The sequence below is a fragment of the Ornithorhynchus anatinus genome, chromosome 2 (genome assembly GCF_004115215.2).
Source record: "Ornithorhynchus anatinus isolate Pmale09 chromosome 2, mOrnAna1.pri.v4, whole genome shotgun sequence".
In the NCBI taxonomy this organism is placed as follows: Eukaryota; Metazoa; Chordata; class Mammalia; order Monotremata; family Ornithorhynchidae; genus Ornithorhynchus; species Ornithorhynchus anatinus.
Genome location: NC_041729.1, coordinates 138,117,893 through 138,128,227, shown reverse-complemented (window position 1 = coordinate 138,128,227; position 10,335 = coordinate 138,117,893). Strand labels below are relative to the sequence as shown.

Below are 10,335 nucleotides of genomic sequence, written 5' to 3'. Positions count from 1 at the left end.
GGAGTCCGGGCTTGGGAGTCAGAGGACGTGGGTTCTAATGCCGACCCCGCCCCTTAGCTTTGTGACTGTGGGTAAGTCACTTCACTTCTCTGGGCCTCAGTGATCTCATCTGTAAAATGGGGATGAAGACTATGAGCCCCACGTGGGACTACCTGATTACCTTGTATCCATCCCAGTGCTTAGAACAGTGCTTGGCACATAGTAAGTGCTTAACTAATATCATCATTATTATTACTATATTCCCCCAAGTGCTTAGTACAGTGCTCTAAATACAGTAAGCACTCAGTATGACTGTTGATTGCCAAGCACTTAGTCCAATATTCTGCACCCAGTAAGTGCTCAATAAATATTAGATTGATTGATTCCTAAATGCTTAATAAAAGTGTTCTGTAGAGTAAGTGGTCAGTAAATTCATTCATTCATTCATTCAATCTTATTTATTGAGCGCTTATAGTATGCAAAACACTGTACTAAGAGCTTGGGAGAGTACGTTATATCTAGAAACAGACACATTTCCTGCTCACAATGAAGTCAAAGCCTAGAGTGGGGAGAAAGACATTAATATAAATAAATGACTGATATGCATAATGGATAGAGTACGGACCTGGGAGTCAGGAGGTCAGGGCTCGTCCACTTGTCTGCTGTGTGACCTTGGTCCAGTCACTTCACTTCCCTGGGCCTCATTTCCCTCATCTGTAAAATAAGGACTGAGACTGACTGAACAACCACCATAATAGTAATAACAATAATAACTGTGGCATTTGTTAAGCCCTTACTCTCTGCCAAGCACTGTACTACGCACTGGTGTAGATGCAAGAAAGTTTCCAGGCTTGATGCCAGGTTGAGTCGAGCATGGAGCTCCCAATTCAGTCGTATGTCCTGAGCACTTACTGTGTGCAAAGCACTGTTCTAAGCACTTGGGAGAGTACAATATAACAGTAAACAGACACATTCCCTGCTCACAGTGAGTTTACAGACTAGAGTGTCAGGAAACCCTCTTCTCATATTTTGGGATTTGCCCTGTCCTGTTTGGGCTACCCTCAACCCAATCCCATGATAACCACTTCCCAATCAATCATTCAGTGGTATTTATGGAAGGTCTACTAAGAATAATAATAATAAAGTCATTTGTTAAGTCCTTACTATGTGCCAAGCACTGTTCTAAGCACTGGGGGGATGCAAGGTAATCAGGTTGTCCCACATGGGGCTCACGGTCTCAATCCCCCTTTTACAGATGAGGGAACTGAGGCACAGAGAAGTTAAGTGACTTGCCCAAAGTCACACAACTGACAAGTGGATTAGAACCCATGACCTCTGGCTCCCAAACTCGGGTTCTTTCCATTGAGCCACGCTACTTCTCTAGAGCTTAGAGGACATATAACAAGCAAACACGCATTCGCTGCCCCCCAAAAACTTACGATCTAATAGGGGAGATGGATAACAAATATTTACAAGTTGTGAGAGCCAGAGGAAGAAGAATGATATAACAGTTAAGTAGTACAAATGTACCAGGATGAGAATAACTGAATAATTGAATGTGCAAATACACATAAGTCTTTTTGTGTGCACAGTGCAGTCAGGGATGGCAATGACACACAGATCGGTAAGTTGATATTTACTGATCACTTTGTGTAAATCAGTGTACTATGCACTTGGGAAAGTATGATACAGTTGATAGACACAATTCTTGCACTCAAGGAGGTGAATTTCACCATCAGGGGTGTCTTTTTTGAGTAAGAAGGAAAACTATATATATATATGTAGAGAGAGAGAGAGAATTATTGAAAGTGGACATGAATCACACAAATGCTAAAAGTGGCTATTGAGCTCATGTGACGTGAAAATTATTCAAAGAAGTCTTCCTGGAGGAGGTGGGATTTTAAGAAGTTATTTGGAGATCGGGAGAGCTGCGATCTGGCTGATTCAGGCCAGGGAAACGGCACAAACAAAGGGCTGAGGCAGAAGAGCTAAGAGTGAGGTACAATTAGAAGTTAAACTTGGGGAGGAGTGAAGATTTTGATGGGGGAGTAATTATTATTTTTTCATGGTATTTGTTAAGCACTACCTATGTGCCAGGCACTGTATTAAGCACTGGGTAGGTACAAGCGAATGAGATTAAAGACGGTCCCTGTTCCACATGCAGCTCACAGTCTTAATCCCCATTTTACAGATGAGGGAACTGAGTCAGAGAGAAGTGACTTGCCCACGATCACAACAGACAAGTAGCAGAGCCAGGACTAGAGCCCAGGATTAGAAACATTGCTCAGCCCCCATCTCTTCACTCCTTAAAAGCCTCCAATCGCTTTCCACTTGCTTCCTCATCAAGCAAAAACACCTTACAGTTGGGCTCCTCTAACTCTCTCCATTTTACATATCAAGCTCTCTTCATCAGAAACAGAGCCTAGCGGAAAGAGCAAGGACTTGGGAGTCAGAGGACCTGGGTTCTAATCCTGTTCCACCATTTTTCTGCTGTGTGACCTTGGGTGAGTCACTTAATTTCTCTGTGCAACAGTCTCCTCACTTGTAAAATGGGGATTAAGACTGTGAGCCCCGTGTGGGACGGGAGTTGTCCCCAACCGGGTTTTCTTGTATCTATCCCAGCCCTTAGTACAGCGTCTGGTATGTAGATAGCACTTAAATACCTTTTTTTTTAAAAAAAAAAGAGCCTGAAAATCTAATTTATGGTGATGGAAGCAGGGAGGTAATAGCTGAGGGGGCAACTGGAGAAGGCTTTTCTTGTGTAAGAAATACTTGAATGTGTTTGAAGTTGTCTCCGAGAGTAACGGTTGAAGATAGAGACAGTGTTTTTAAGAGGGGAGAGGTTAAGATCAGAGGCCCAGTAGAAAGTAGATTTTGAGAGCAGACTGGGGACCTCTTCTTGAGGAGCAACCGGAAAGGAAAGAGAAGAGGTTAGTGGTGAGTTAGTGATAGAGACACTTTTGGAATTTCACGCTCGATGATTTCAATTTTATAAAAGTTAGCGAGGTCAGGGGTCTTCTGGAGGTGGTGAGGCTGGGTGCTACCAGAGGGAGTTGAGTTTGAAAGAGTTGGCAGGCTTCTTGGCTATTGGAGTCAATGAGGGAAGAGGAGAAGAGTTGTTGAGCTGAATTATAGCAGGTCAAAGAAAATCTGAAGTGACAAATTGGCCCAGTGCCTGGATTTTCGCCAGCAGTGTTCTCCTACACTCATGCAGATGAAAAGGAAGGAGACAGGGAGGGGGAACAAGGGTTGCTGATGAGACAGTGATGGAGGGAAACTGAAACCAAGAGAGAATTAGGGTAAGTGGAGAAAATGGTGTTGAGGGAGTGGCCTTCAACAGCAAGTCACTTCAATTCTCTGGGCCTCAGTGACCTCATCTGTAAAATGGGAGTTCAATACTTTAAAAAAAAGTATTTAAGTGCTTACTATGTGCCAGACACTGTACTAAGTGCTGGGATAGATACACGCTAATCAGGTTGGACACAGTTCATGTTCCATACGGGGCTCCCAGTCTTAATCTCCATTTTACAGATGAGGTAACTAATACCTGTTCTTCCCCACTTAGATTTTGAGCCCTTTGTGGAACAGGGGCTGTGTCTGATCTGATTATCTTGTATCTTCCCAGCCTTTAGAACGGTGTTTGACACATAGTAAGTGCTTAGCAAACACCACAATAATTATCATCAAGCTGTATGAGTTGGTAGGGTAAGGGAGTCCAGGAGGGTGATAGTCTGGTACAGGTGCAGCAGGTCTAGAGTACAGTAAGCAGTACGGCCTAGTGGAAAGGGCTCAGGCCTAGGAGTCAGAAGATCTGGGTTCTAATCCCAGTTCCACCCTTTGTTTGCTATGTGACCTTTGGCAAATCACACAACTTCTCTGTTTCTCACTTACCTCATCTGCAAAATGGGGATTAAGACAGTGAGTTCTTGGTGGGACAGGGATTGTGTCCATCCCAATTTATCTTGTATCTACCACAGAGTTTAGTACAGTCCTTCTGATTCCCAGGCCTGTGCTCCAGACACTAGGCTTAGTATCTAAGCCTAAGAAACAAAGAACATCCCTGGGCGAGGGCCCCAGAGCTGGGATCTTAATAATAATAATGATATTTGTTAAGTGCTTACTATGTGCTAAGCACTATTCTAAGCCCTGGGGAAAATACAAGGTAATCAGGTTGTGATGATGATGATGATGGTATTTGTTAGGCACTTATTAAGTGCCAAGTACAGTTCTAAGCGCTGGGGTAGATACAAGGTAATCAGGTTGCCCCACTTGGGGCTCACAGTCTTCATCCCCATTTTATAGGTGAGGTAACTGAAGCATCGAGAAGTCAAGTGGCTTGCCCAAGGTCACAGAGCAGACAAGTGACGGAGCCGTGATTAGAACCCATGTCCTCTGACTCCCAAGCCCTGGCTCTTTCCACTAAGCCGTGCTGCTTCTCCAACATGGGGCTCACAGTCTTAATCCCCATTAAACAGAGGAGGTAACGGAGACACAGAGAAGTTAAGTGACTTGCCCAAAGTCACACAGCTGATAAGTGGAGGAGGCAGGATTAGAACCCACAACCCCTAACTCTCAGCCCTTGCTCTTTCCACTAAGCCACGCTGCTTCATTAATCAATCAGTGGTGTTTATTGGACCACTAACTGTGCTCTTTACTAAACACTTGGGAGAATACAACGGCTTTGGTCGTTAAGTTCCCTATCCACAATGAATTTACAGTTTGGAGAAAGTTGATTCTGATTCCACCCATCCCAGGCTCAAATACTCCTGGATTCCCTAACTCTACCAACCCTAACACACCTGGCTGATACAGTCCACTCCCTCAACATCCTTTTCTCCACCAAGCTCAACTCTCTCGTCTCTGGTGTCTCTCTATTACTGTCACATCAACAACCCCAGCTCAGGATCATCGTGATCTTATCTTTTCCTCTCTCCGCCCATATCTCCCACCAGCTGGGCAGTGACCATCTTCCCCCTCCCTTTCACCCTTCAAATCAGAGAGAGGGTGGGTATATGCTCTACGCCCTTTTCCCCACCCCACCGCACTTATGTATATATCTATAATTCTATTTATTTATATTGATGCCTCTTTACTTGTTTTGATATCTGTCTCCCCCCTTCTAGACTGTAAACCCAGTCTAGGCAGGGATTGTCTCTAGTGCTGAGTTGTACTTTCCAAGCACTTAGAGTGCTCTGCACAGTAAGCGCTCAATAAGTACGATTGAATGAAAGTGTATGAGGTCCACCCCGTCCCCAAGAGTCCAGATGCAGCAGTATAACGCACACAGCTTTATTTCGCAAAGGCCAAGAGCTGAGCCTACAGGTTAAGAGGTGAGGAGAGAGCCCACTTTCACACAGGAGTCCAGCAAGGAGAAGGTCAAAACCCCATCTCCACTCATGAAGCCCCCACTGGGGCAGGAGCAATAAAACCAAATTAAAATGGGCCGGGGCTCGGCCTGGAGATGAAGGGGTCAGGGGTCAGGTCAAGCACTTGGGAAGTGCAGAGGTCTCTGGTCACGGGACCTTAAGAGGGGCTTTTGCGGGGGCAGAGTCAGGAGGACGGGGGTCCGGGGAGAAGAATAAGTGGGAAGGGGAGGAGCCGGGGGGCCCGGGAGAGACATCTGGAGATGGGCCAGGAGGCGAGAAGGGGGAGCCCGAAGGAGGTCCGGGCATCAGGGACCAGTGAGGGCAGTGGCCGAGGTTCCCGCCCCAGGCCTCCGGGAGCGTGGGGGCGCCTCGGCCTCGGGGGCCCCGGCCCGGGTACCCCAGCTCCCTCTCCAGCTCCTGCTCCAGCGTTGGAAGCGAGCAGCTGCGGCCAAGGTGGGGGGCCGCCTGCCCGCCCCTCCGCCGCTGCCTCCGATCACCCTGCTGCCGCCGCTGCCACTGTCGCCATTCCCGCGCTGCGTTCTCCTGCGGGCAGTGAGTCCAGCTCACCCGGGCACCTCCCCCGAGCTCCTTGGGCAAGGGGGGAGGTGGGCGAGGGGCTGCGGAGGATCCGGGGAAGCTGAGGGAGGCTTGATGGGGTGGGATCTGCAGACTGGAGTGGTTTGAAGAATTGTGGGGGGCAGGCCCTGCAAAGGGGTGCACGTAGAGGAGGGCAGGGGGAAGACGCTACCTGGGCAGCAGTCTGGAAGTGAAGGGCGAAGGTGTGGAAGGTGGCACAGAGCTCCTGCAGAGGGCAACGAGCCCCATCCTCACAGAAGAATTCCATCAGGGTTTCAGTCAGCTGGGCCAGCCCCTGGAGGCAGGCCCGAGCCCCTTGCAGCTCCCGTTCTGCCTCCTGCAGACAGAAGGGTCCAGCTTAGCTGGCCAGGGTAGAGCTAAGGTGCTACACCACACCCGAAAACCCCAGGGCTCCTATGCTGCGCGGGGGGAAGGGAGGCGGCATGGTCGGGGCAGGGTGGGGGTGAATGGAGGGAGGACCCTCGGAGGAGTTAGAGGCTGCCCACCTGGAGAAAGGGCTCCATCTGGGCCCACACCTCAGGGGGCGGGGGGTGGGTGCGGGCCCCCCGGAGCCGCTGAGACAGGAGCTCCAGCTCCTCCTCCACCTCCTGTTCCGGGATCCTGCAGTGGGGCCCAAATGCACATTAGCCCTTTGCCCGCTCCCGGGCCGGGCGAGATGTGTTGGGCCCCGAGGTGAAGGGGAGGCAGTGGGTGGGCCCCGGGCCAGCTGGATCAGCGGCATCCCCCGATGGGGGCAGTTTCTGAATTTGGGGCAGAGGCCTTGAGGCGGGAATCGGAGCAGAGGATGGATAGCGTCTCACCGGGAAGCAGGCCCAACATGGGGCAGCTGAAGGGGGAAGTGCAGCAGCCGCGGCTCTCTGCGCCCCGCTTCCTGTGGGGAGAAGCCAAGGGCAGACAGGGGTCACTCTCAGACCCCACCCTCTCCCCCTCTCTGCAGCCCCCACTTGTGAGAGGCGGACAAGAGGCAGACCAGGGTCACCCCCAAGGCTCCCATCCTCACGGTTCCCACCATCCCCCCCTTCTGCACCCCGCCTCCTGTGGGAGACAAACAAGGGACAGACAGGGGCCACCCCCAGTGCTCCCACCATCTCCCCTTACTGCCCCTCTATTAATCCTCCCAGACTCCCCCTTGCTGCTCCCTGCCCCTCCAGACCCCAGACTCGGGACCAAACCCCTCCCTCACATGGAGTCCCCACCACCTACCATGGCCACAAAGTGCAACAGGTGAATGCCGGGAGTGTTGGCCTTGGTGTCGGTCAGGCGCAGCAGCGAGGCCATGCGGAACCCCACGGCCCCACCTGCATAGCCGCCCTGGGGAGCACAGAGGTAAATGGGGTTTTCACTCACACGTCCAGGCTAGGGGACTTCCATGTGCTCCCGGCTGGGAGTGAAAAGCATCACCTTTCCTTCCACCTCCCCACCTCCCTGCTCACCGCATTCAGGTGGTTCCCAGCCTTCAGGATGAGGCGGATGATGCAGTGCAGATCCTCACATGCCAGCAGCTCTAGGGGATTAGGGGTAAAGAGAAGAGGGAGAGGGGAAAATGGGATGGGGTGCTGTTCAGAATTCCGCCAGGCTTGGATTCGGCTAATAATTAACTGTGGGATTTGTTAAGTGCTTACTACATGCCAAGCAAGGTGTTAAGTGCTGGACTGAAAACAAGATATCAGGTTCTACATTGGTCTCATAGTATAAGTAAAAAAGAGAACAGGTATTGAATCTCCATTTTGATGATGAGGACACTGAGGCACAGAGAAGATAAGTGATTTGCCCAAGGACACACGGCAGGAAAGCTAGAATTAGGACCCAGGTAATCTGACTCCCAGGCCCGTGCTCTTTCCATTAGGCCATGTTGCTTCTGCTCTCCTGCCTGCCTCTCCCCACCGGTGCCCATGCACCACCCTGCCATGTCCTGAACCCGTGTGACCTAGGGCTGGGCCTTCTTCTGGGCTTGAATCTTCCCCTCACCCATCCCTGTTTCCCAGGACCCCATACCCTGAGCAGCTTGAGTTAAGATGGCAATGTTGGCTCGTAAGGTACCAAGCTGGGGCAGAAATTCCTCCTTCAGCACCATCAATGCAAGCCGTTCCGGGTAACTGGGGAGAGGGGACAGGAAGAGTTGGACAGACTCTGGCGGTGGGGGTGGGAGCGAGATTTTTTTGGGGTTAAAAAGGGCTGTGCGCCCAGGGGACCAAGGAAGAGCTGTTAGTGAGGGGACTCACCAGGGCACTTGCACCAGCAACAGCATGAAGAGCTCGGCCTCTGACAGCTGCTGCCGTGACCGCGACCGCCGACCCTGCTCCCCTGCCTGGAAGCTGCGCAGCCGTTGCACCTGCCAGGGGTAAGGATGGACTGATGGATGGACAGTCTGTGGGCCCAGTGGGGTCTAGCCAGCAGGAAACTGACCCTCCACCCTGAAGACAGTAGCCCACCTCCCTCCCTACCTCATGGGAGTCGGGCAGCACCCGGCACAGCTGCCGAAGCCTCTGGGCCCCATAGGGCCCTCCGGTACCAGCCCGCACGGCCTCCACGAGTTCCACCGCTGGCCTAGAGGGAGAACAGATAGTAATAATAATTATGGCATTTGTTAAGTGCTCACTCTGTGCTAGGCACTGTACTAAGCACTGGGGTAGATATAAGCAAATTGGGTTGGACACAGTCCCTGTCCCACATATGGCTCACAGTCTTATTCTCCATTTTACAAATGAGGTAATTGAGGCACAGAGGAAGTGAAATGACTTGCCCAAGGTCACAATACACAAGTGGCAGAGCTGGGATTAGAACCCATGACCTTCTGATTCCCCGGCCCTCACTCTATCCCCTACACCATGCTTCCCTGAAATCGGGTTCCAAACGAAGTTCTAAATCAGTTTAGAACTTGGTTCTCTCCCCCCACCCCCCATCGAAAGAGTACTTATTGAGTGCTTACTGTGTGCACAGCACTGTACAATAGGCCAATAAAATGAATTCCCTGCCCCCAGTGAGTTAACAGTCCGGGGTGGGTGGTGGGAGACAAACGTTAATATAAAAAAAGAAGTTACAGATATGTACATAAGTGCTTTGGGGGTGGGAAAAGAGATAAATAAAGGGAGCAAGTCAGGGCAATGCAGAAGGGAGTTGAAGAAACGGAAAAGAGTTTAATCAGGGAAGGTCTCTTGGAGGAGATGTGCCTTCAATAAAGCTTTGTTGGGGGGTGTAATTCCCTCCCCTCCATGGACAGCCTGGTCCAATCCTCCCTCTCCAAATCCTTTAATCGGTGGCTTTTCCCCACAAGGTCCTTTAAGGCCCCCCAGAGCCCTCCCAGCCCTCACACTCCAGATATTCAGCCTCTCTCCCGGACCCCTCCCTCACTTATCCCACGTGTTTACACCCCCACCTCTTGCACTGCCTCAGCACGATTCCCAGCGTTAGGACCTTCTTAGGGTCCAGGAGACACACCTGGAAAAGGAGGGAGGGGAGGCTGAGAGGATGGGAAGGACAGGGCTCGGTTGGTGGGGGGCAGAAGTCCTGGGCAGGACGAGAGGTGGCTCGAAGGGGCTAGGGTGATGGGTCACTGGGGAGAAGGGAGGGAGGACTTGAAGGACCCCAGGAATGAGGGGAGGTGGGAAGGGATCGAGGGGTGGCAAAGGTGACTAGGGGGTCGCTGGGGGGTTGGGGGAGTTACCTGTCGGGGGATCCCCCGGGCCGGGGGGCCGGGCCGTTCCCCGAACAGCTCCTCCAGACGCTGGAGGTCCAGGGGACCGGGGTCTGGCTGGGGGCCGGGGCCGCCCCCTCCCCAAACGCTGCGCCGGCCCCGGACCCGCTCGGCCGGCAGCGGGGCCCAGTGCAGGCTGCGGAGCCGGAGTCGCGGGCCTGGGGGGCCTGGGGGGCCTGGGGGGCCTGGGGGGCCCGGGGGGCCCGGGGGGCCTGGGGGGCCCGGGGGGCCCGGGGAGGCTGGAGGCGGTGGGGCTGCGGGGACCGGGGCGGGGGGCCGGGGCGGCCCGGGCTCACCCTCCATCCACCGCGCCTCGGCCGGGCCCTGGCACCGGGGGAGGGGAGAGAAGAGGAGGGGAGGGGAAGGGGACGCCTGGGCCTGATAAGACCCCCGGGCCCCTCCTCCACGTTCACGCCCCGCCCCCACGCCCACGCCTTACTCACTCCATCGTATCTGTTGAGCTCTCACTGTGCGCAGAACACTGTACTAAGCGCTTGGAAAGTCAATTCAGCAGTAAAGGGACACCACCCCTGCCCGCAACCCTTGCATCCACAGCACCCACTGGCTCCAAAGTCGGGAAGGAGTGGGGGATTCTCCCCACTCGGGCCCCCGGATCCAAAAGTCCGGTCCTCCCCGCGTGATTCATTCATTCAATAGTATTTCTTGAGCGCTTACTATGTGCAGACCACTGTAATGTAC

The 10,335-nt window shown here is 52.7% G+C and overlaps 1 protein-coding gene across 1 annotated transcript; it reads right to left on the bottom strand.

The window, feature by feature from the left end:
• Nucleotides 1–5,254: 5,254 nt before the first annotated feature.
• LOC103168553 (FH2 domain-containing protein 1-like) lies at nt 5,255–9,939 on the bottom strand. Its single transcript, XM_029046676.2, has 12 exons — nt 9,933–9,939; nt 9,607–9,794; nt 9,319–9,380; nt 8,387–8,489; nt 8,165–8,274; nt 7,938–8,038; nt 7,376–7,446; nt 7,146–7,253; nt 6,743–6,813; nt 6,428–6,542; nt 6,094–6,258; nt 5,255–5,888 (listed from the first exon to the last, which is right to left on the bottom strand). Exons 1-12 carry the CDS (start codon nt 9,937–9,939, stop codon nt 5,493–5,495), a joined length of 1,497 nt encoding a protein of 498 aa, XP_028902509.1. The 3' UTR covers nt 5,255–5,492.
• Nucleotides 9,940–10,335: the final 396 nt, after the last annotated feature.

Coding starts and splice junctions, on each gene's coding strand:
- LOC103168553 (XM_029046676.2), bottom strand. Junction 8,490..9,318: donor GTGCTGAGGCAGTGCAAGAG/GTGGGGGTGTAA, acceptor TTCTCCCTCTAG/GCCAGCGGTGGAACTCGTGG. Junction 8,275..8,386: donor TGCTGCCCGACTCCCATGAG/GTAGGGAGGGAG, acceptor TACCCCTGGCAG/GTGCAACGGCTGCGCAGCTT.